Source organism: Natator depressus, chromosome 13, assembly GCF_965152275.1.
Source record: "Natator depressus isolate rNatDep1 chromosome 13, rNatDep2.hap1, whole genome shotgun sequence".
In the NCBI taxonomy this organism is placed as follows: domain Eukaryota; kingdom Metazoa; phylum Chordata; order Testudines; family Cheloniidae; genus Natator; species Natator depressus.
This window is the reverse complement of record NC_134246.1, coordinates 31,918,488-31,944,945: the sequence shown is the minus strand read 5'-3', so window position 1 is coordinate 31,944,945 and position 26,458 is coordinate 31,918,488. Positions and strand designations below refer to the sequence as shown.

General features: G+C 44.5%; 2 protein-coding genes across 5 annotated transcripts in view; both read left to right on the top strand.

The window, feature by feature from the left end:
• CEP250 (centrosomal protein 250) overlaps positions 1–26,458 on the top strand; it is a 297,988-nt gene that overhangs the window by 173,633 nt on the left and 97,897 nt on the right. Inside the window, exon 30 of one of the 2 annotated variants that reach the window (XM_074970436.1) lies at positions 6,876–6,885. The exons of the other annotated variant lie outside the window; for it this stretch is intronic. The gene's annotated coding sequence lies outside the window, so the exon portion shown is untranslated. Of the gene's footprint in view, positions 1–6,875; positions 6,886–26,458 lie in introns of those variants that run through there. 2 annotated transcript variants of the gene reach the window in all.
• Positions 1–26,458, top strand: part of ERGIC3 (ERGIC and golgi 3) — a 58,808-nt gene that overhangs the window by 16,838 nt on the left and 15,512 nt on the right. For 2 of the 3 annotated variants that reach the window (XM_074970441.1, XM_074970439.1), the window contains exons 8-10: positions 15,066–15,080; positions 25,058–25,089; positions 25,567–25,663. In XM_074970441.1, coding sequence (XP_074826542.1) covers positions 15,066–15,080; positions 25,058–25,089; positions 25,567–25,663 — 144 coding nt within the window. The remainder of the gene's footprint in view (positions 1–15,065; positions 15,081–25,057; positions 25,090–25,566; positions 25,664–26,458) is intronic. The other variant, XM_074970440.1, reaches the window with a different exon arrangement.

Here is a 26,458-nt window from a genome sequence, read left to right as displayed (position 1 = left end):
ATACCACTAACAGCTTTCTCCCTGTGATCCTATACAGGCTATTGGATACTTGGAATCCAAGTTAAACAAATTCTTGATAGGTTCTATCAGAAAACTGACTTTTCTACATAAAAAGATCAAATTAATTTTTAGATTTTAAGGCCAGAAGGGACCATTATGATCACCTAGATTTACCATCTGCATAACCCAGGCTGAAGAACTTCACCCAATCACTTCTGCATCAAGCCCATAACTTTTGTTTGAGCTACAGTATATATTTTAGAAAGACATCCAGTCTTGATTTAAAAACTTGATGAAGAATCCATGATACCCCTTGGTAAATTGTTCCAGTGTACCCTTGTGAAATATTTGAGCATTATTTCTAGTCGAATTCGTATAGATTCAGCTTCCTGCCATTGGGTCTCTTTATGCCTTTTTCTGTTGGAATAAAGAGCTGGCTGCTATCAGAAATCTCCGCTCCATGTGGGAACTGATAGTCAGGCTGTGCTCAAGTCATGTCTTAACTTTCTGTTGGATAAACTAAATAGATTGAGCTTCTTCAGTCTCTCACTGTGAGATAGGGTTTCCCAGACCTCAGCTTATTTTTGTAGATCTTCTCTGAACCCCTTCCAGTCTGTCAACATCCTTTTTGAAGTGTGGATGCCAGATCTGGACACAGTATTCAGTAATGGTTTCACTAATGCCATAAACCGAGGTAAAATCACTTCTTCTGCTTGATATTCCCCTGCTTAGACATCCAATAATGTTGTTTGCCCTCTTAGCTACAGCATTGCACTTGCAGCTAATGCTTGATTAGTTTTATACTGTGAACCCAAAGTCCTTTTCAGAATCACGGCTTTGCAGAGTACATTTCCCCATCTTGTAAGTGTCGCTTATGCTCTTTGTTCCTAGACCTTGCATTTGGCTGTGTTGAAATGCATGTTGTTCCAATGAGTCCACCTTACCAAATAATAGAGGTCAGTCTGTATAACTGACCTGCCCCCAACATTGTTTACGATTCCACCCATTTTTGTTCCTTCTGGAAATTTTACCAGCAATGATTTTATATTTTCATCCTGATTGTTGATCAAGATATTGAATAGCATTGGGCAGAGAACAGATCCCTGTAGGACCCTACTAGAAATATCCCAATTGGATGATGATTCCCCATTTACAATTGCTTTTTGAAATCTTTCAGTTAACCACTTTTTAATCCATTTAATGTAGGCTGTGTTAATTTTTTATAATCAGAATGTCATAAGGGCCTAAGTCAAATGCCTTACAGAAGTCTCGGTATATTATGTCAACACAGTTACCTTTATCAACCAAACTAGCAATCGAATCAAAACAAATATAGTATATTTTTACAAGACCTATTTTACATAAAATTATGTTGAATTGTGTTAATTATGCCACCATCTTTTATTCTTTATTAATGGCACCTCATATTAACTTTTCCACGATCCAGGTCACGCTAACCAGCATATGTTTTCTGGGTCATCCTGTTACCCTTTTTAAAAGTTGGCATAACATTAACGCTTTTTCTTATCCTCTGGAACTTCTCAAGTGTTCCAGGCTTTGTTAAAACTCAACATTAATTACTCCTGAGGGAATTCTGCACCAAAAAATTAAAAATTATGCGCACAATATTTTAAAATTATGCAAATTTTATTTGTCAGTAAATAAATGTGGCTCCAGAATGGCAGTGGGGAGCACAGGCCACTGGCTGCGTTGAGGTGGGAGATCACCCTAAAGCCCTTACCTCCCCTAGTACAGGGACTTGGCAGTGAGGCTGCACCTGACTCTGACACAGTGCAAGGGCTGGGCCTGCCCCAGAAACAACCTGGGGCCCTGCCCCTCTGTGCCAGGTGCACCAGGTATGGCTGGGCAGGCTCAGCCCAGCAGGAACCAAGTGTGGAGGGGCTTAGTGTGGGGGGATCCAGGTGTGAAAGGTTTCTGTGTGGGGCAGTATGGGTGCGGGCAGCTCAGTGGGAGATCTGGATGCACAGGGGCTTGTTGGGGGGTTCTGGGTGCAGGGGCAATGGCATGTAACCCTGTGTGCCCTGCCCATGCCTCGCCTCTGTTTGCGGGGCAATCCCCCACAAAAAACTGCACACATGGTCACCACCTCCCTTGCCCCCCACCACCCCACGAGGCTTCCCTTTGCTTCCCTGCTGTTTTCTGCAGGGAAAAGCAGGAAATCTGCGCTGGGAGTGGTTGTTTTCCGCAGGTGCTCAGTCCCGCGGAATCCCTCCAGGAGTAATTAATGGTTTCAGGGAGCTCTTTGGACAATTCTTTTAATCCTGCATCAAATTTATCCAGTCCTGTAGATTTTTTAAAGATACATAACAGTTGCTGTTTTAACAACCTTCGTAAGTACTGATTGAATGGAAAGTGTTTCATTTTAACTGTAAGATGTGAATACATCCTCCTGCTTTCTGAATACAGACAGAAGTATTTATTGAATACTTCTGCCTTTTTTTATCACAACTGATAATTTTACAATCCTGGTCTCATTTCAGATCTTTACCATTCTTAGGATATTGTTTATTCCCGATATATTTAAATAATTCCTTCTCATTGTCCTTAACCTCAGTGTCCATAGAGTTTTCATTGATACTTTTAGCTTCCCTTATCAATTGACTGCATTTTCTAACTGCTCATTTGTACTCACTACTATCGGCATTTTTCCACTGTTAGATATATTTTTTAATTTCTGCTTTCACCTCTCCTCTTGGCCAAGACAAGTTTTTAACCAAAGAAGCATTCTTTCATCACTATGGAATCCTGCATTTTGAGGAATCCATTAAAGCATTCCCAAACAATTCTAAATTGTTTACGCTTTTATGTGTAAATTTTTCTTAACACTCAGTTTGACTCACGATTGTTTAAAGTTTTGGGAATTTTAACTATTTAAAGCACCAAGTATATATTTATATATTATTGGACAGGGCTATATTCTGTTAGCAGATATCAAATGAAATTAGATAATGATCACTTGCATCCAGACAACCACTAATTTTTATTTTGGTCATCCATCCATCTTATCCATCAGAATAAGAAAGAGAATTACCCTGCATTGGTTGAAATGCTTTTTGTGTTAGAAAGTTATCATCCGTAAATTTTAGGAACTCCAAAGATGTTTTACTGGTGGCAGCCTGAGATCTCAAGATTGACATCCCCCATGATCATACAAATTTTATTTTTACACATTATAGACAGATGAGGGAACAGGGAGCAGCTCTTTAAACATATGATTTGGTGTCCTATAACGGACCTCCAGCACTACCCTGTCTTGTGATTGATTGGTTAGAACGTTAATCTGTAAGGATTCAATGTCCTGTCCTTCTGAATTGTCAGTAATTCTAAAGCAGGTAATGGCATTTTTAATGTAGAGTGTCACCCCCCTCTTCTACACACTCTGCCTTTTCTATAATAGCCCAAGAGAGAGGACTCTACCCTTATAGGAAGCTAGTAAGCTAAATTCTACTTTTATTATTAACTATTACAAACAAGAAATAAACAGTATAGGTCCTATCACAACACAATGCTATTCTGTGGTCATGTGCAAGGCTGGAAGCAGGCTGATAGAGCACTTTAATCTTCTCCATATTGAGAGTCCGAGGCTTCAGTAAGCTTGTGCAAAAAAATCCAATGTGGACTTAAGGCCATTCTCACTGTGTGTGAGGTGGCACAGTCGTCAGCATACTGAAGATCAATAATGGGTGCCCTGAGGACTTTAGACTTCGAGCGGAGATGTAGAAAATTAAAAAACCGCCTATCAGCCTGCTTCCAGCCTTGCACATGACCCGCCACAAATCACCACGGAGGGACAGACTTTGGAGATAGTCGAGCATTTCTGCTATCTTGGTAGCCAACTTTCTCAAAACGCATAAATCGGCAGTGAGATCCAACACAGGATCCAGTGCCAAGTGCTTTCTTTGGGAAATTGCTCCTATGTGTTTTCATGGACCGTGACCTATGGCAGGACACCAAGATCCAGATCTATAAGACAATTGTTATTCCTACACTCCTTTATGGATGCGAAACCTGGGTGACTATCAACAGCATCTCAACAATCTGGAGAGGTACCACCAATTATGCCTCCGGAAGATCCTTCGCATCAAGTGGGAAGATCACTGCACTAACGCCAGCAGCCTCACTGAAGTCAATGTCACCAGCATAGAAGCAATGAACCTCATGCACCAATTCCACTGAGCTGGACACTGTGTGCGTATGCCAGACTCTCACCTCCTAAAACAAGTCCTCTACTCTCAGCTCACCCATGGTCAGAGATCCCATGGTGGTCAGAGGAAAAGCTACAAAGATGCACTGAAAGCGTATTTTCTAGAAAACTGATGTGGACATCACAAGCTGGGTGGAGCAAGCCACCAACCGACCCCAATTAGCGCCACATCCTCCTTCAGGCAGTGGCCCACTTTGAGGAGAAGCGCCTTGCCCTCAAAGCTGAAAAGAGACAGAGAAGGAAGGAAAAAGAAAACTTTCTCCCAGCAGACAGCTAACCTACCAGGAAATGTGTGTACCTACTGCGGGCAGATCTGTGGTTCCAGGATCAGATTCCTGACTCATCTCAGGACCCATATGTAAATCCGTGGTAGAGATCATCCTCAAATTGAATTATTGCCAATGATGCTATTCTGTGGTTCATATGTTCCACTGGGACACCACCCAGAATGCAGGTGATAGAACATTCCCTATTTTATTCAGTTAGCAGCACTCAAGGTCAGTTACAGAATAACAGGGTCAGTTTAGGCAAAACTTAATTATGTTGTTCAAATGAGATGTTAAAATTTATATAATGGTTATTTTAGCAATCACTATTCTATAGAAGAATTAACTAATTATTTCATAGCATTTATCTTTTCTCCTATAGATAGGATAGGTACATAAGGATGGCCATATTGGGTCAGACCAATGGTTCATCTAGTCCAGTATCCTGTCTTCTGTCATTGGCCAGTGCCAGGTGCTTTAAAGGGAATGAACAAAACAGAACAATTTATCAAGTGACTCATCCTCTGTTATCCAGTCCCAGCTTCTGGTACTCAGAGGATTATGGACACCCAGAGCATGGGGTTGCATCGCTGACCATCTTGGCTAATAGCCATTGATGGGATCTAACCCCCATAAACTTATCTCATTCTCTCCTGACCCCACTTACACATTTGGCCTTCACAACATCCCCTGGCAGTGAGTTAGTTGACTATGCATTGTGTGAACTACTTTCTTATGTTTGTTTTAAACCTGCTGCATATTAATTTCATTGGGTAACTCCTGGTTCTTCTGTTATGTGAAGGAATAACACTTCCTTATGCACTTTCTCTGCACCATTCATGATTTTATAGACCCCTGTCATATTTTTCCTTATTCTTCACTTTTCTAAGATGAACAGTCCCAGTCTTTTTACTCTCTCCTCCTATTACTCCTGGGGGAATTCTGCACCACTGCGCAATGTAGAGTTTGCACAGAATTCCATGTTTCTCATGAAGAATTGGGGTTGCAGAGCTTCTGGCCGCTGCTAGGGCTGCTGGACTCTGCAGAGCCCAGCTCACAGTGAGCGGCGCGCCCAGCCTCATGGGGACAAGGCTCTGCATGCTCTGGCTGGCTTGCTTGATCATCATTCTCCCGGGGACGGGAGAGGGCCCAGGAGAACCAGCTTTAGCAAAGGGTGAGGAAGGACAGGGCTGCAACGCAACGCAACGCACCACACCACGCAGGACAGTAAAGAAGCTGGGGGGGCGAGTGGGGGAGTAAAGGCTCTGGGGGTGCAGGTGTCTGGGTCAGGGGCTGCCCCATGGTTGGGCTCTGGGGGGCGAGGGGTGTGGGTTTCTGGGCTCTGGGGGTGCCCCGTGGCTGGGCTCTGGCGGGGAGAGGAGTGCGAGTGTCTGGGCTTTGGGGGTGCCCTGTGGTTGGGCTCTAGGAGGAGGAGGGTGTCTGGGCTCGGGGGCCCCAAGCAGCTCTTTCCAGCACCTCCCAACTGGAACTGGGTTGTCGTAGGGGGTTTCTTTAACTTCTTTAATTCCTGGGGGAATCTTTTTTGTTGTTGTGTGTATTTTTGACATACTTGTTGACAGGTATTTTGAAATAAATACCCAAAATAAATGAAATGGGAGTAATTATATTGTGTTATGTTGACAAATAAAATATGCAGAATTTTGCAGAATTTTAAAATATTATGCACAGAATTTTTAATTTTTTAGTGCAGAATTCCCCCAGGACTATCATATAGAAACTGTTCCATACCCCTAATAATTTTTGTTGCCCGTCTCTGTACCTTTTCCAATTATACTATCTCTATTTGAGATAGGGCAAACAGAACTGTATGCAGTATTAAATCTGTGGGTGTACCATGGATTTATATAGTGGCATTCTAATATTTTCTATCATCTTATCTAACCCTTTCCTAATGGTTCTTAACATTCTGTTAGCTCTTTTGACTGCCATTGCACACTGAGCAGATATTTTCAGTGAATTATCCACGATGACTCCCAAGATCTCTCTCTTGAGTGGTAACAGATAATTTAGACCCCATCATTTTCTATATATAGGTGGGTTTATATTTTCCAATGTGCATTACTTTGCACTTATCAACATTGAATTTCATCTGCCATTTTGTTGCCCAGTCATCTAGTTTTCTGAGATCCCTTTGTAACTCTTCGCAGTCAGTTTTGGACTTAACTATGTTGCATATTTTGTATCATCTGCAAACTTTGCCACCTCATTGTTTACCCCCTTTTCCAGATCATTTATGAATACATTGAACAGCACTGTTCTCCAGAGGGATCCTTGGGGGACTATGCTATATACCTATCTCCACTTCGAAAACTGACCATTTATTCCTACTCTTTGTTTCCTATCTTTTAAGCAGTTTTACTGATCCATGAGAGGACCTTCTCTCTCATTGTAAGACTGCCTACTTTGCTGAAGAGCCTTTGATGAGGAACCTTGTTAAAAGCTTTCAGAAAAAGTCCAAGTACAGTATATCACCATTGTCCAAATGTTTCTTGACCCCCTCAAAGAATTCTAATAGATTGGTGAAGCATGATTTCTCTTTACAAAAGCTTTGTTGACTCTTCCCCAGCATAACATGTTCATCTATGTGTCTGATAATTCTGTTCTTTACTATAGTTTCAGTCAATTTGCCTGGTACTGAAGTTAGGCTTACTGACCTGTAATTGCCAGGATTGGCTCTGGAGCCTTTTCTAAAAATCGGCATCACATTCACCATCCACCAATCGTCTGTTACGGAGGGTGTTTGAAGTGGTAGGTTGTGTACCACAGTTGGTCGATCTTAAAAAATTTTTAGCTGGACTTTAAGGTGGAAAGTCTGAGATGTTACTCCAGCTAGGCATTTAATACTTACAGAATGTTGATAGTGCTTAGTCTTTGCCCAGGTATGGCCGCAGGTACAAGGTGAGGCAACTGGCAGGATATAGTGCAGGATACCTCACTTCCTACATTGGGGTGGAATCTGTTCTTCTCTCATGTACAAGTTTTCCCATCTGGATTCAGTCCATGGACTCTGCAAGAACTGGTGGACGCCTTCAGATATTCTAAATAACCCTCTGAAGGCAAAGATGACTTTGTTTGACTGCAGGGGAATGATTCTGCCTCTCACTAAGCTATACTGAGTTATAAGTCTTCAGCTTCTGTTGAACAAGGTCTAGAGAGAACTGTTAACTTCCTGGTAAGACAATCTCATCAGGAAGTCATGTCAGCAACAGGATTTCCTCGGCACCTTCTTGCTACCTTAGGTGTTTGCACAAATGCAGAAAAGTCCATTTTGTCATCCACAAAGGCAATACATTTTACAGGAGCACATCTGGACTCAGTCTGTGTGAGACCATTTCTCCCCGCAGACAGGTTTTACTCAATGAGCAACTTGATCTCCCATATTACATGCAGACCATGAGCTACGGTGTCTTTCTCTGTTAGGCTACATGGTCTCATGCACCTACGTTACGCCATTTGCCAGACTCCATTTGAGGTGCCTGCAAGCTTGGCTCCCCTCAAGCTACCAACCAAGCAGAGATCATATTGACTCTAATGTCACTGTCCCCACCAGAGTTCTCACCTCCCTCACTTAGGCTATGTCTACGCTGGCAATTGAATGACAAAAGTTTGGTCTTTCAGAGGTGTTGGGGGTGGAAGTTTTTTGTGAGCAGGAGAGCCGACAAACAGCAGCTACACTGCACAACTTTTAGCGGCACGGCTCTAGCGACACAGCCATGTTGCTAAAGGCTGTGTAGTGGAGACATAGCCTTAGTGGTCCAACCCATGGTGGGGATGCCCTTCTGCCCTCCCATACTGAAGGCCGCTGTCCTGACAGACGCCTCCCTTACAGGGAGGCGTGCTCATATTTCTCAGGGTACCTGGACCCCATGAGAGGCCAGGATATGCATAGACTTACTGAGGCTGAGAGCTGTCTGCCTTGCATGCACGGCCTTCCTACCCCTCATATGCTCACTCCATGTACAGATAATGTAAGACAATATCGCCACAGTGGTCTGTATAAACAAACAGGGAGGAGCATGATCTCATCTGCTCTGCCTAGAAGCAGTCAGACTTTGGAACTGGTGTCTCAGGAACCGCATTACAATACAGGCCGCATACCTCCAGGATCTTCACAATTCCCTAGCAGACAGGCTAAGCAGAAGTTTCTCTACAGACCACAAAGGAGAGAACCACAGCACAGTTCTAACCAACGTATTTGCACAGAGGGTTACTCCCCTATGGGACCTCTTTGCATCCCAGATGAACAGGAAGCTTCCCATGTATTGCTTCAGGGGAGATATAGGCAGTGATTCCCAGGATGATGCTTTCCTGGATGGATGGCCTCTAAAACCTCTGCCATCCCATTCCCCTACTACCAAAAGCTATATAGAAGATTCATTGCAACAAAGCCACCATCCTCCTCTTAGCACCCTTCTGGCCCACACAATTCTGGTTCGCAGAACTCCTAACACTGTCCATGCACCCACCTATCAGAATCTGCCCATTTAATCAAACACCCCAACCAAGGCTCACTCCACCTCACGGCCTGATGTTTGAATGGGAATTGTAAATAGGATGCTCGTGCTGCATCCCTGTCCAGGAAATCCTTAACCAAAGCAGAAAAGATTCTACTAGCGCCTGCTACTGGGGTAAATGATGGCACTTTTCACCCTGGGCTCAATGTCACCAACATGTGCTTGATATGGTGGGCATCCTAGACCAGATTTCCACTCCTTAAAGACTTCAGGTCTAGCCCTTAGTTTGCTGTAGGTAGACCTAGCAGTGATCAGTACCTTCCTCCCTCCAGTGGAAGGACATTTTGTATACACACCCGGCTACTGTGTGATTTATGAAGGACTTGATAAGGACCTTCCCACCAGTCATTAAACTTACACCTCAGTGAGTCCTTAACATTGTCCTGTCAATGCTCTCACCTCTGCCCTTCGAACATATGGCCACATGTGCCGTGACCAACCTGTCTGTGAAGGTGATGTTCTTAATGATCATCACTTTGGCCTGGAGGGTCAATGAGCTAGGAGCCATGATGGCAGGCTCTCCATATACATTGTTCCACAAGGAGAATAGGTTACACCCCAGATTCCTCCCCAAGATTGTTTCTGAGTTCCATATCAATCAGTCGATTTAGTTACCTGTATTTTTCCAAAAACCCCAAGCTTCTTCCAGAGACAAGAGACTTCACTCCATATACATCAAATGTGCCATGGCATTCTACCTTCAGAGAACCAAACCCATTAGAAAAATCTCTGAGATTCTTTGTTGCCATAGTAGAAAGGTCGCATGGACAAACCATATCCTGATAGTGGATTTCTAAGTGGGTTTTGAGATGCATATTAGAATGCTACAAAATAGCAAAACATCTCCCTCTTGGGGGTATTACCGCTCACTCCACGTGAGCTCAAGCAGCCTCCATGACATTACAAATGTTCGACGGTAGGACATTTGCAGAGCAGCAGCTTCGAGCTATGTCTACACATTTGCATCACACTACACTCTAACTCAGGCTGAAACTGTGGGTGCAGCTGTCGGATTGGCAGTACTACAAGCATCTCTGCTACCAACTTACTGGCACCCTCCTACACTCTGAACACTGCTTGCTAGTCATTTGTATGTAGAACCCACAGAGAGACCAGCACTCAAAGAAGAAATGGAGGTTACTTACTGTAACTGTTCAAGATGTGTGGTCCCTATCTGTATTCCATGACCTGCCTCCTTCCCTTCTGCTTCGGATCCTGTTGGATTGTGATAAGAAGAGGAACTGGACAGGCGACGACCTGCACCACCTCTTATATCTCGGTTGAGAGCATGAGGGAAGTTACTACGCATGTGCGGGTCAATGGACACTGCTTTGAAGAACTTCAGACATGTGGAAAACAGATAGGGACCACACATCTCATAAAACCTCCAGATACAGTAAGTAACTTCCATTTTTTTAAAGCTTGGTTCAACACCAAAGGCATAGTACGTTGCTCAAGGGGTGGAGAGATTCAACTTTCCTAGCAGATGCTATTTCTGATTAACAAGGGAGATGGTCTGTTTCTGCTGGTGTCTCAAAGTCTTCTCCCTGAGAGTGGATCAGATTTCCCATACATAGTCAGTCTTATTCTCTGATGACTTGGTTCTTCATGAGTGAGTGCAGCGAGTCCCAAAATAGACCCAGAAATTTTACACACTGAAGTGTGTCCACCATTAAAGTTTGTATTGCAGCCAGCCATGTCTTGGCATGAGGAACTTCTGTTTTCACCCACTCTGCTGGGAAGTGATTTTCAGTTATTTCATCTGCACCTACCAACCAGTTAATTCTTGCTTCTTGGGACTTGAACTTCATAATGACGAAGGGTGGGATCCACAAAGATACTTAGGCATCTGACTCACAGTTTTAGGCTCTACTGTGATCAACAAAACTCCCACCCAACCCTGGGGGCATCTAGACTCAGCATCTAAGTTTTCAGGGTCAGAAGTTCCTGAGCACCTAACCTTCTGCCTCTGGACATGCACACTGCCACCTCCCTCTAGATAAATATCCACCATGGAATAGTCATTGGTCAGACAGAAGGAGAGAGAATGAGAATGGCTCTGTAGTCCAGTCATTAGGGCATCCGCCTGAAAGGTGGGAGACCTGGGTCCAGGTCCCCTACTCCAGTCACTCTTTATTTATCCACAGTGGAACAACTTCAGCAGGAGAGACTGAGGAAGACCCACATCAGAGTATCCCCTAGCTTAGTGGTTAGAGCATCCTCCTGCAAGGTGGGGACCCCTGTTCAAATCCTTTTTCCCTCTCCAGTCGAGAGGGACTTGGACCTGGGTCTCCCACGCCCAGGTAGTGCTCTAACCACTGGGCTAAAAGTTATCAGGTGGGCAGTGGCAGCCCCTCCTCCTTCCCCAGCTGTTTTGTGCCTAACTCATTCCCCCAAGTAGCTGCTTGACTCCAGGTGGCAGTTGGTTCCCATTCATGGATTGCTGAGCAGACAGAGTCACCATCCTGCAACTCAGACCTAGGCACCACAAGAGAGGGGTGGGTCTTAGGGCACATCCCTCTGGTGGGCATCTGCCATCAGCTAGTTTAGACAGCTTCCTGCCTATCATGCTGGCTGTTGTGAATCGCATTTGAAGGTTCCTGTCTCTCCCCATACATTGTACAGAAAGCCTAGGTGCCTAGCTCAGGCTTTGTGGATCACAGCGTGGTTCCTGTGATTTTTCTAGGCAGCTAAAAATTAGGCACTGTGACTGTCAGCCCCAAATTAATAGCTCCTCCATGAGAACTGAGCAAGGTGGGTTGTCCTCATGGCAGCTGACAGAAAGTATATTTTTATACCCTCATCCAAAATTCTTGGCTGTTTCTGGGTTACTACCAAAGAGTCTGTATCAAATTTATAAAGCTGCCACTTGGAGTTGAGTCCACACTTTTACTCGTCAGAATCCTCTCAATATTCAAGCTAGATCAGATCCTTGTTTCAGAAGAGCAGATCTTCAGTCACTTTAGTTAATACTCAGTCTTTGCCTTGAGGATATCTGCTGGTTACTAATCTCTGAAACCAGGTTTCTGAATGGGCATTTTCATGATGGAAGGAATCATAGAATCATAGAATCATAGAATATCAGGGTTGGAAGGGACCCCAGAAGGTCATCTAGTCCAACCCCCTGCTCGAAGCAGGACCAATTCCCAGTTAAATCATCCCAGCCAGGGCTTTGTCAAGCCTGACCTTAAAAACCTCTAAGGAAGGAGATTCTACCACCTCCCTAGGTAACGCATTCCAGTGTTTCACCACCCTCTTAGTGAAAAAGTTTTTCCTAATATCCAATCTAAACCTCCCCCATTGCAACTTGAGACCATTACTCCTCGTTCTGTCATCTGCTACCATTGAGAACAGTCTAGAGCCATCCTCTTTGGAACCCCCTTTCAGGTAGTTGAAAGCAGCTATCAAATCCCCCCTCATTCTTCTCTTCTGCAGACTAAACAATCCCAGCTCCCTCAGCCTCTCCTCATAAGTCATGTGCTCTAGACCCCTAATCATTTTTGTTGCCCTTCGCTGGACTCTCTCCAATTTATCCACATCCTTCTTGTAGTGTGGGGCCCAAAACTGGACACAGTACTCCAGATGAGGCCTCACCAGTGTCGAATAGAGGGGAACGATCACATCCCTCGATCTGCTGGCTATGCCCCTACTTATACATCCCAAAATGCCATTGGCCTTCTTGGCAACAAGGGCACACTGTTGACTCATATCCAGCTTCTCGTCCACTGTCACCCCTAGGTCCTTTTCCGCAGAACTGCTGCCTAGCCATTCGGTCCCTAGTCTGTAGCGGTGCAGGAGAAAGGTTCAAATTAAGAAGTCTTTTTAAAATTTGATCCCAAATTTAGTTCTGATCTCAGCTGGCTGATCTTTCTTGTGTCATTTGGTTGCTGTTTATTGGCATAAGTCTCAGTGATTATCTTCAGAGCTGATATAACTTCTGTCCTTGTTGGAGTTTCTACTTCCAGGAAGTAAGGTGAGGGATAAGAGGAGGTTTTGGGCTTGTCCAGACATAAAATGGAACCGAAGTAACTAAAGGTGTGAAGTACTTGAAGTGGTATGATTTCAGTATAGACTGGCCTTTGGGCAGCCTCATTTCATTCTCACAACTCCCCTCTGCGTGGGTTGATTCATTCCTTGGTTAGAGCCCCATGTTCATACACAGTGTGTTGTGCCTTTCCACATATATATTATGTTTTCACACACACACACCTTGCTCTCAAAACACACTTCCAAACAAATTCTCTTCTAGACCGTAGTACACACTATGTTAGTTGAGATCTAGCAGCACAAGCCAGAGGTAGATGCATTACGTGAAAGGTATAGGTAAAGGGCCTGAGCAGCCTTGCTCTCATGAATTCATTCCATGCATTGCAGCCACAGAATTAATTGCTTTCTATCTGGCTTGCAGCACAACTCCCGACCTTTCCCTAAACTAAGGAACATCTGAGGTCTTGTCTGGACTAGGAAAAAGGTTTGAGTTTAGGTTAGCTTTAATCTTGATCTTAACTCAATAACTTTTCCTAGTCTGGAAAATGCCAAAAGGTAACTACTACACTCCCCATCCCCGTCTCTCCTCCTCTCCCCCCCATGTAACAACATCTTCTCTTTAGGCTTTAGCATTTTTTCAAATCACATTTTAAACCTTTCAACCTCTTTCGTGGGGCTGACTGAGCCTCAGAATTTTGCTTTCCAATCCGCATTTGGACATTTTGAATTGCCTATTGAAAAGATGACATGGCTTGTGTTTGTGTTTTAGCCCAGATTTCTCTGTGAGAAAGATCAAGAGAATCCAAGCTTTGGGACAGTTGGTTTTTAGGAGGAGGGCTAACTAATGCAGCTCACTCTTTCAAGCAAAGCTAGTCCAGGGGTTCTCAGAACAAATTTTTTGGTGGCCTCGGAGTGTGGCCACCAACTCTTGCTGGTGGCCACTCTGACAATTTTTCCTAAAATACTTAATTAACTTTAGGAAAAACAAATAAATATGCACATACACATGTCCAAATCATTGTCATTTATTTATGTAGGGTTTGGGGGTGGGATTTTTTTGCAGACTTAATAATAAAAATAGTATACAGTTGTGTCTATTCTTTACTGGACCTAAACAGAATAGAAACAAATAAGTGAAATAAAAACTATTTCACTAGGAGGGTGGTGAAGCACTGGAATGGGTTACCTAGGGAGGTGGTGGAATTTCCATCCTTAGAGGTTTTTAAGGCCCGGCTTGACAAAGCCCTGGCTGGGATGATTTAGTTGGGGTTGGTCCAGCTTTGAGCAGGGGGTTGGACTAGATGACCTCCTGAGGTCTCTTCCAACCCTAATCTTCTATGATTCTAAGGTCTCTTGCATGTTCTTGACTTTTTAGTTATTTCTTTTGCTTTTCTTTTGCCCTTTGCTGCAGGGCTCCAGTTCTGGGCTCACCTCCCACCCCACCATTGCTCCTGGTCCCCAGCTGCCTCCCTACCCACCTCCCCATCCAGTATTTAATTGGTCCCCTAGCTTTGCCAGGGCTGAGTAAGTATATTGTGAAAAATTATATTTGTATGTTTGTTAATATCACTTTTCACTGCCTCCCAGCTAGCTAGCAAGTCTGCTGCTGTGAAAAGTGATATTAACAAACACACAAATATAACTTTTTACAGAAATAGACTTACTGGTTAGCAAGTCTTTAAATAAAAAATAAAAGCAACCAGAAAAGTAAAAGAAATAACAAAAAAGTCAAGAACATGCAAACCACCTTACAAAAAACCCTACATAAATAAATGACAATGATTTGGACATGGAGATGTGCATATTTATTTGTTTTTCCTAAAGTTAATTAAGTATTTTAGGAAAAATTGTCAGTGTGGCCACCAGCAAAAGTTGGTGGCCAACAAAAATTTGTTGTGAGAACCCCTACTCTAGGGGCTGGTTGGCAGAGTGATTATTCCTCCTCTTCAAGAAGGTGTCATTTTTAAATGCAGCCTTATCTGAATCTGTGCTTTTCAATGTAAAAATCTGAATGTTTCTCTTTTCTTTCCTTATTCCTGCCCTTATTTGCAGTGCACGCAGTTGAGCGTAAGTGATGCTTACTTCTTTCCTTTTCTTATACTGTTCACTATGGAATTAATCTAATTTCTGTTATGTCTTGTCTCCATAAATCCCCTTTGGGAGGGCACATAGAGCATTAGCTTAGGTTCTTAGCCTGGGATTTGTGAATAGGTTCAGGGGGCATGACCACTGACCCTTCCTTTGTCGCTAGAGTGGAGGTGGATCTGTTCATTACTGGGGTCCCAGTATAGAAAATGTTGAGAAGCTCTGGTGTGGATTATTTTAATAAGTCTGTAAGAGACAGTAGGTTGGTGGATGTGTTTAGTCTGGTGGACTAGCTGAGTGAGGCCTGGTAACAGTTTGGAGGGGTGGAGTTAATAGATTTAAAGACCAGAAGGGATGATCATCTAGCCTGACCTCCTTCATACCACAAACCAGAGAATGTGCCCCAGTGATTCCTGATTCCAGCCCACTAGCTTGTGACTGAGCTAGAGCAGATGAAGAAGGTTACAAATCATGGGATTCATTTTCAGGTGTTAAGTACAAATTGATTGATGTAGAAGTTGATTTCTTCAGAGCTAAAAATCCAAACGTTGTTGCCTGCTTGAATGATCTGGCATTCTTATATTAGAAGTAGTGTGGGGTAGGGACTGCCTTTTTGTTCTGTGCTTGTACAGCGCCTAGCACAATGCGGTCCATGCCGAGTGTTCTGAGGTGCTATAGTAATACAAATAAGTAATAATAATAATAAATGTGCTTTACTTAGGTTCTACATTTGTTCTGAAATAATCTTATTTACGGGCAGCATCAGGAGGTCTCCTGCGGCATTTTGGTGGTAGTGGGGGTGGATCTTATTGCTCTTCATAGGTGCGGTGGCAAGAATGAACCCTGCACCCTGGTTGTGGCAGTGGCCAACTTTAGTCCGTGGAAGGCTGCTCTCCCTGCTGGATCCCAGACATCCTGGAGGAAACAGCAGCAAGGATGATCCAACCACCCTTTGTGCCTTCTAGTGAGGAAGTGAAGGGGGCTGAAGTCGAGAGTAGCAAGGGGCTGAAGCAGTGGGGATGGTTACAATTGTGAAGGCCAGTAGAGTGTAGAGGCAGAATGGGAGGGGCAGCCCCAGGCTCTCCCACCCCAAATACCCCATAGGCTGCCCATTGCCATCCCTTTGGTACCTTTGGCTAACGTGTCTGCAGAATGTGTGGATTCCCTCCATCACATCACATAAACTGCTAATCCTGCTGTACATTGTATTGATCTACAATCTCCACTATAAATAATTTTCCTGTTCACCTTTTATATAGTGTTACGTGTTAGTCACCTACGACATTTCATGTTAGCCTCAAAGTGCATTTCAGTAGAATTCTAAATACGTGGTGAATAGGCTGTGTATTGGAAACACTTTAACAATAGCAATTGGGCACCCATACATAATATTGTTCAACAAGGAGAGGTATACTGTATGTATATATTATTGAGAAAGTAACATTACGATTGGTGAGGTTTTGGAAATGAAGGGGAGAAGGCAATGGAGGGATCAAGGATGATACAAAGGTTACAAGTGTGGGTGATGGCAAGGAAGATGGTATTGCTGACAGGGTAAGAAGGAAAGAACAAGTGTTCATTCATAGCCATGTGGAGTTTAAGGTGGTAGGAAGACATCCAAGAGGATGGATTTAGAGGTCTGGGCTGGAGGTTAGAGGTCAAGGATGGCTATGTCTGTGTTTGAGAAAGGGGAGGGTATGTGAATTTTTAAGTGCTGATCAGAGTAATGATAGTGGAACCCATGGGTTCTAATGGTATGGAGGAACAAAAAGAGAGGGCCAAGGATACCGGGCACAAACGTCATCAATGAGAAATGGATTCTCATCCTCATGTTGACAACTATTTACTGTGACAGTGGATGGGTCACAGAACCTCTTTGTACCTCAGTTATTCTATCTGTAAAATGATTCTTCTCCGGGTAGATGAAGCTGTGTATTCCACTTAGGTGTATGCATGCCCAGCGTACCGGAGCTGGAGAAATTTGCCTAGCAGTACCCATGGAGAGATGGTTCTCACACTTCGTGGTCATAGCCCCTCCGCTGGCTACATGAGGCAGCGCTGTTCTCACCCTCCCTCCGTTTCTTCTTACCACCCATGGCTGGAGTCAGAGCTCTGCGTGGTTTTAACCTTACAACCTCTCAACTAGTTTAGTTTTTTCCCTTGTTATATATAGTTAGTAGTACACTTAGTGTTTTAGAAAACTGCATTCCTAGTAGTGATAACATCTGCAAGGAGAGTCTACAAGTTGCAGGCTGTGATGGCAGAGCCTCCTTATACACAATTCTCCAAAGACAGTGACTTTATGACCGCATCCAAAATTGTTGTGTAAACTGGTTTCTCAGTTTCATTTGAACCAGGTGGTATATTTACCTGTGTTCTTTCCGAAACCACATTCATTTCCAAAGGAGCAACGTCTACATCCCTTAGATATCCGGCAATGTCTAGCCTTCTGTGTGGACAGGACTAAACTGTCTCGTGCTTCACCTCGTTTGTGTCATATGCAGATCACATGAAGGGTCAAGCAGTCTCTTCACAGACCATGTCCAAATGTATCGCATCCTGCATCATAGAATCATGGACGGTTAGAGTTGGAAGAGACCTCAGGAGGTCATCTAGTCCAACACCCTCCTCAAAGCAGAACCAACCCCAACTAAATCATCCCAGCCAGGGCTTTGTCAAGCCGGGCCTTAAAAACCTCTAAGGATGGAGATTCCACCACCTCTCTAGGTAACCCATTCCAGTGCTTCATCTCCCTCCTAGTGAAATAGTTTTTCCTAATATCCAACCTAGACCTCCCCCACTGCATCTTGAGACCATTGCTCCTTGTTCTGTCATCTGCCACAACTGAGAACAGCCTAGCTCCATCCTCTTTGGAACCCCCTTCAGGTAGTTGAAAGCTGCTATCAAATCTTCCCCCACTCTCCTTTTCTGCAGACTAAATAAGCCCAGTTCCCTCAGTCTCTCCTCATAAGTCATGTGCCCCAGCCCCCTAATCATTTTTGTTCCCCTCCACTGGACTCTCTCCAATTTGTCCACATCCTTTCTGTAGTGGGGGGCCCAAAACTGGATGCAGTGCTCCAAATGTGGCCTCACCAGTGCTGAATAGACGGGAATAATCACTTCCCTCGATCTATTGGCAGTGCTCCTACTAATGCAGCCCAATGTGCTGTTAGCCTTCTTGGCAACAAGGGCATACTCTTGACTCATCTCCAACTTCTTGTCCACTGTAATCCCCAGGTCCTTTTCTGCAGAACTGCCGCTTAGCCAGTCAGTCCCCAGCCTGTAGAGTACATGGGATTCTTCCGTCCTAAGCGCAGGACTCTTCACTTGTCCTTGTTGAACCTCATCAGATTTCTTTTGGCCCAATCCTCCAATTTGTCTAGGTCATTCTGGACCCCATCTCTGCCCCCAGCTTAGTGTCCTCCATGAACTTGGAGTGCATTCCATTCCATTGTCCCGATCATTAATGAAGATGTGGAACAAAACCGGCCCCAAGACTGACCTCTGGGGCACTCTGCTTGATACCAGTTGCCAATTAGATGTTGAGCCATTGATCACTGCCCATTGAGCCCAACAATCTAGCCAGCTTTCTATCCACCTTATAGTCCATTCATCCAATCCATCCTTTATAACTTGCTGGCAGGAATACTGTGGGAGACCGTGTCAAAAGCTTTGCTAAAGTCAAGATATATCACGTTCACCAATTTCCCCTATCCACAGAGCCAGTTATCTCATTATGGAAGGCAATCAGGTTGGTCAGGCATGACTTGCCCTTTGTGAATCCATGTTGACTGTTCCTGATCACCTCGCTCTCCTCCAAGTGCTTCAAAATGGATTCCTTGAGGACCTGCTCCATGATTTTTCCGGGGACTGAGGTGAGGTGATTTTTCCGGGGACTGAGTTCTATAGTTCCCCGGGTTCTCCTTCTTTTTTTAAAGGTGGCACTATATTTGCCTATTTCCAGTCATCTGGGACCTCCACCGATTGCCACGAGTTTTCAAAGATAATGGCCAATGGCTCTGCAATCACATCAGCCAACTCCCTCAGCACCCTTGGATGCATTGCGTCTGACCCCATGGACTTGTGCAGGTCCAGCTTTTCTAAATAGTCCTTAACCTGTTCTTTCACCACCGAGGGTTACTCACCTCCTCCCCATACTGCCCAGTGCAGCAGTCTGGGAGCTGACTTTGTCTGTGAAGACCGAGGCAAAAAAAGCATTGAGTACTTCAGCTTTTTCCACATCATCTGTTGCCTCCCCCATTCAGTAAGGGTCCCACACTTTCCCTGACCACCTTCTTGTTGCTAACATACCTGTAGAAACCCTTCTTGTTACCCTTCACATCCCTTGCTAGTTGCAACTCCAGTTGTGCTTTGGCCTTCCTGATTACACCCCTTCATGCTCAAGCAATATCTTTATACTCTTCCCTAGTCATCTGTCCAAGTTTCTACTTCTTGTCAGCTTCCTTTCTGAGTTTAAGCTCACCAAAGATTTCTCTGTTAAACCAAGCTGGTTGCCTGCCATATTTGCTATTCTTTCTGCACATAGGGATGGTTTGTTCCTGTGCCCTAAATAAGGCTTCTTTAAAATACAGCCAGCTCTCCTGGACTCCTTTCCCCCTCATATTCGCCATCCAGGGGATCCCTGAGGGAATCAAAGTATGCTTTTCTGAAATCCAGGGTCTGTATTCTGCTGCTCTCCTTTCTTCCTTTTGTCAGGATCCTGAACTCGACAATCTCATGGTCACTGCTGCTCGGGTTGCCACCCACTTCTACTTCCTTTACCAATTCTTCCCTATTTGTGAGCAGCAGGTCAAGAGGAGCATGTTGGTTCCTCCAGCACTTGTACCAGGAAGTTGTTCCCAACACTCTCCAAAAACTTCCTGGGTTTTCTGTGCACTGTTGTATTGCTCTCGTGATTAAAGTCCCCCAGAAGAACCAGAGGCTGTGATCTGGAAACTTCTGTTAGTTGTCTGAAGAAAGTCTCATCTACCTCATTCTCCTGGTCTGGTGATCTATAGCAGATGCCCACCACGACACCACCTTTGTTGCTCTCGCCTCTAAACTTAACCCAAAGACTCTCAACAGGCTTTTCTCCAGTTTCATACTGGAGCTCTGAGCAATCATACGGCTCTCTTACATACAGTGCAACTCCTCCACCTTTTCTCCCCTGCCTGTCCTTCCTGAACAGTTTATTCCCATCCATGGCAGAGCTCCAGTCACGTGGGTTACCCTACCAAGTCTCTGTTATTCCAATCACATCATAGTTCCTTGACTGTGCCAGGACTTCCAATTTTTCCTGCTTGTTTCCCAGGCTTCTTGCGTTCGTATACAAGCACCTAAGATAACTAGCTGATTGCCCTACTTTCTTAGTATGAATCAGGAGGCCTCCCCTGGTGCACCCTCCTCCTTGTGTTTCCTCCTGGTATGCGACTTCCCCGCTTACCTCAGGGCTTAGGTCTCCATCCCCCGGCGAGCCTAGTTTAAAGTCCTCCTCACTAGGTTAGCAGGTCTGCCTGCAAAGATGCTCTTCCCTCTCTTCGTTAGGAGGATCCCATCTCTTCCTAGCAATCCTCCTTCCTGGAACAACATTACATGGTCAAAGAATCAAAGCCCTCTTTCTGACACCACCTGCTCAACCACGCATTCACTTCCACAATTTGATGGTCCCTGCCTGGACCTGTATTGGTCTAGCTTCATCTTCCAGCCATTACATCATCTTATACCCTTCTCTGATAGATTGAAGAACACATTAGCAAATAATTGTTCACCATGTAGGTACTTATAGACTGTAATCAAATCGCCCCCGTAACCTTCTCTTTGTTAAGCTGAATAATTGGAGCTCCTTGAGTCTATCAATATAAGGCAGGTTTTCTAATCCTTTCATCATTCTTGTGTCTCATTCTCTTTGAACACGCTCCAATTTATCAATATATTTTTGAACTGTGGGCACCAGAATTGGACACAATATTCCAGTAGCAGTAGCACCAGTGCCAAATATAAAGATAAAATAACCTCTGTACTCCTTCTGGAGGTTCCCCTGTGTATACATCACAGGATCACATTAATTCTTTTGACCAGAACATCACACTGGTAGTTCATGTTCAGCTGATTATCCACCATGATTCCCAATTTTTTTTCAGAGTCACTGCTTCCCAGGAGAGACACCCTGATCCTGCAAGTATGACCTACATTCTTTGTTCCTAGATGTATACATTTACATTTAGCCATATTAAAATGCAGAATGTTTGCTTGCGCCTAGTTTACCAAGTGATCCTGATCATTCTAAATCAGCGACCTGTCCTCTTCATTATTTGCCACTCCCCCAATTTTTGTGTCATCTTCAAACTTCGTCAGTGATGATTTTGTTTTCCTACAGGTGGCTAATAAAAGTGTTAAATAGCGTAGGGCCAACAACTGATCATACAGAACAGAAGTATTTATTGAACCCTTTTGTCTTTTCCGCATTATTACTAATAATTTTACCATTTCCATCTAGTAATGGACCACTACCATTGCCAGGATTCTTTTTGTTTTTAATATATTTAAAAATCTCCTTGTTGTCCTTAACTCTGCTGTCCATAGATTTCTCCTTGAGTGCCTTTGCTTCCCTCGTCAGTTTTCTGCAATTCCTAACTTCTGAATTATATTCATTGCTATCAATTTCTCCTTTCTTCCATTTGTTACATATTATTTTTTAATTTTTATAGCTGCCTTTGTAAGCCCGGATGGACACATTTCATGAGAGAGATGCAGGAATTTAGACATAAGCTGTACCCTCACTCTGCAACTGTTCATGTGGGCAAAGGGATAAACGAAGTGGATCATGCTGTTTCTGGTTGAGCAGTGCTCCCAATAATGTGGTGTCAAAGCATGCTGGAAGCCAGGAGAGAGAGAGAGAGAGAGAGAAAGCAGACTTGTACTCAAGGTCTGGCAATGATAAAATTATTTCAGATCAAGTCAGATGCTGGTGACCACCCAAAGTCAGAACACAGTCAGTCTACACAGATATTTCTTCTTTGAGGGCTGTTCCCTATGTGTCTTCCACACATGGGTACACATGTGCACCCTGGCTCCACTCAGTCTCCTCACCAGACAAGGATCACATCAACTCCAAGGTGGCCATTCCCAAACAGTGTTATCGCCTCCTTCTCCTAGTGGTTGATCCCAGAAAAGGTGAGAATGGGCGTCCCTTCAGTACTTCAACCCCCCCAGTGCCACCATTGTGACAGATGGCTCCCTCCTCGGGTAGGGTGCCCACCTGAACAATCACACTGCTTGGGGTACCTGGACTCCACGGGAGGCCAGACTACACAATCAACATACTAGAGCTGAAAGCAGTCTGCCTTGTGTGCAAAGCCTTCCTCCAACTTAACTGCTCACTCCACATCCAAGTGATGTTGGACAATATCACCACCATGGTTTACATAAACAAACAGGGGAGAGCGACAACTCCTCCACTCTGCATGGAAGCTGTCAGGCTCTGGAACTGGTGCATCAGAAACCGCATCACAATCCAGGCCGCTTACCTCCTAGATATTGAGAACTCCTTAGCAGACAACCTAAGCAGGCACTTCTCAGCAGACCACAAGGGGGAGATCCACGAGTCCATCCTGACTGAAATATTCACACAGTGGGTTACACCTCAATAGGACCTCTTTGTGTCCCAAACGAACAGAAAACTTCCCCTGTATTGCTCCAGAGGTGCCATGGGCTGCTGCTCCCAAGGCAATGCTCTTGTTAGCCTGGACAAACAACCTCAGATATGCCTTTCCTCCCATTCCCCTGCTTCCACAGGTCATAAGAAAGGTACATCACAACAGAGCCATTGTCATTTTTCTAGCACCCAGCTGCCCAGACAGTTTTGGTTAACAGCTCTCCTGACCATGTCTGCCTCTCCCTCCCGCCCTTCCCCCTTCTCCTACCTTCTCCGGTAGACAGATGTTCTGTTTTCAGACACCCAACTACAGTATGGTTTAGGAAGGGCCTAATCAGAATCTTCCCACTGCTGATCAAACCTACATCTATATGGGACCTTAATTTCATTCTGTTGACACTCACCAGACCACCATTTGAACCCTTAGTGACATACTGCATGTCCACCTGTCCATGAAGGTTGCATTTCTGGTGGCTATCATTTTGGCCAGAAGGGTCAGTGAGCTGGGAGCCATCATGGCAGACCTTCCTTGTACGTTTTTTCACAAGGAGAAGGTTTCTCTTCACTTACATCCTAAATTTCTTCCCAGAGTTGTTTCTGAATTCCACATCAACCAAAGTATCCCCTTAATTGCCTTTTTTCTGAAGTCCCATGCGTCTCCTGAAGAGACTTCGCTCCCTTAATGTCTGGCTTGCCCTGGTGTTCTGTGTGGAGAGAATCAAACCAGTCAAAAAGTCACCAAGACTTTTTATCCCCACAGCAGAAAGATCACACAAGCAAGCTATATCCTCTCAAAGGATTTCTAAGTGGGTTGTAGGATGCCTCCTAGAGTGCTACAGGTTATCACACATCCCTCCCCTTGGACGTGTCATGGCTCACTCCACAAGAGCGGAAGCTGCCTCCACAGCATCCCTCCAGGAGGTCCTGATACAATGCATTTGCAGGTGGCCACCTGGAGCACCATCCATTCGCTATACACTACATGTTTGTTCGCTGCGGATGTAGCAGTGGGATTGGCATCTTTGCTGCCGGGTTCCTCACACCCAACTCCAGTGTGAGCATTGCTTGCGAGTTACCCATGTGTGGAATATACATAGGGACCAGCACTTGAAGAAGTAGTGGAGGTTACTTACTGTACTGGAGGCTCTTTGCGATGTGTGGTTCCTATATGTATTTTACTACCCGCCCTTTATCCTTTCTGCTTCGGATCCTGTTGGATTTGTGGTAAGAAGAGGAACTGGATAGGCATCGGCCCACACTGGTGCTTATACCCTCAATCAGGAGAACGATGAGACCCACTGGGCATGTGCAGGCCAATGGACACTGCTTGTAAGATTTTCCAGACTTGGGTTCATGGTGTGCATGCACATCCAAATGCAGAATACAGATAGGGACCACACATCTCAAAGAGCTTCCAGTTACAGTAAATAACCATCTAAATGGGCCATCTTGATTATCACTACAGAAGTTTTTTTCTCCTGCTGATAATAGCTCATCTTAACTAATTAGTCTCTCACAGTTCATATGGTAACTTCCAACTTATCTGTATGTATATATACATCTTCTTACTATATGTTCCATTCTATGCATCCGATGAAGTGGGCTATAGCCCACGAAAGCTTATGCTCTAATAAATTTGTTAGTCTCTAAGGTGCCACAAGTACTGCTGTTCTTTTTGCGGATACAGACTAACACAGCTGCTACTCTGAAACCAGTAAATAACCTGCGTTTTTTTCCCTTTGTGGGCTCAGTGTTGCAGCGGGGAAGGACAGATGAGGGCTCCCTGCTACTTGGGAGGTAGACGATCTGTTTGAATGCTTCATCTGGTGGTTTTTACAGTTCTGTAGGCAAATGCTCTGTTCAGTCACTCATGTAGAATGCATATGAATGTTATTCTGCCTTCACATTCTACAACAGTCTGAGGAGCTAAGCAAGAACCAGAACTGGAGCTCAGCAAGTGAGCACGAACACAAGTGGAGCTCTCCTAGCCAACCTACACACCCTGAATGTTTGCTTCCTAAAGGCCATGGGCAAATAGTCTGATGGTGACTGATGTGTCATGTATAACCCCCCTAGTTCAACTAACTTTCCATCCCTTCTTCTGGAGATAATTAGTTAATGTTGGGAGGGGGAATTTCAATGTTGTTTTATCTGTCCGATGCCCTACTGCAGCAGGGGAGAAATCCAATGTGTTTTCTTAATGCTTTAGATGGCAATAGATGTGATGGGATCTCCCTTCTGACACAAATAAATGTCCTTGGTTCCATGGTCTGGATTATTTTAACATGCTGTTTCTCTGTTGCAGTTCATGATTTACAGAGCTTTGGACTTGATAACGTAAGTGTTGCAAGAGCATGCGTGTAGACATGCTGGAAAACGTTCTTTAAAAAGACTGGATTTCTCCTTTCTTCTTAACTTCTAGCTCTTCTCTGGCATTCTTTTTCCCCTTGCCACGTGTCTAACAGCCATATAAGCGCTGTTTGAGAGGGGGCACAGAATCCCACTGTGCCCACAGTTGCATCTGAGTTGGCTTTTCTTTGCCCTGCATCAGGATGGAAGAGACACCTGTGCCTCAGAGCCTCTCCCCAGAGGGAGGCTTCCATGGTGGGAAGGGTGCGGGGGAGTTGCCTGCACCTTGGAATCTCAGTGGGCAGGAACATTGAAATTTCCCATGGGAGGGAGAGGGGCGATGCCTGCCCCTTAGAGTCTCTCACCAAAGGAAGTTGTCCATGCTCTGCAAACTCCAGGGGCCTCGTCCTGCCTCTGGTTAGATGCTGTGCCAGCTGTTTGAGTGTGTCAGTGTTTCTGTTTCAGATCAATATGACGCACTATATCAAACGTCTCTCATTTGGGAGGGATTATCCAGGCCTCGTCAACCCTCTGGATGGGACAGACATCACTGCACAGCAAGGTACAGCCTTGAGCAGGAGAATCTCTTTCTAAACTTTTGTATCAAATAAGTGTTTCAGAACAGCCTAAAGAGCAACAGCACAGCCAGAGCAACTGGGACAGGCTGCAGGGAGAACCCTGGTGGTGCTGCCTAATGGGCAAGCCTTCATGCCCTAGCAAAAATGACACTTGTGCTCTCCCCGACATTTGCTCACTCATTGCTCATCTGCCACTTGGGGGTGGAGCAAATCGGCCTACATAAATGAGTGTCTTTTCTGGTATAGCATATGCCACTTTAAAGCACCCCAGATTTCCTCTTGCTCCTATCCTCCAAATTTCTCCTGCCGTTTGAACCTCCTTACAGTCTTCTATGCTCTCAAACACACACACCAATTTCCTCTTCCCTCCAACAGCCTGTACAAACTCCCCTGCCTACACATGTATGCACACACATGCACGCGCGCGCACACACAGTTCCCCCTCTCTAGTGAGTAGATCTGGTGCAGTGAGTAGCTTTAGTAATTATTGCTATTATTTTTGATAAATGAAAGTTCTTCTCCTTCAGAGAAACACCCAAACAATTGTCTTCTTTCAAAATGACTGCCATCTCCCATTGTTCTCAATGGGCCTGAGGTTGTAGACTGACTTCATTTAAGATGCCTTCTTTCAGACTGGCCAGCACCTTTCATTGCTCCCAAAGTGAAACTAACAACGAAAGTAAACAGCTCTTAGGCCTTGTCTGCACAGGAGAGTTATCCAACTTACACCATTATAGTTCTTCTAGTATAACTCCTCATTTGGACACTTGTATTCCGCC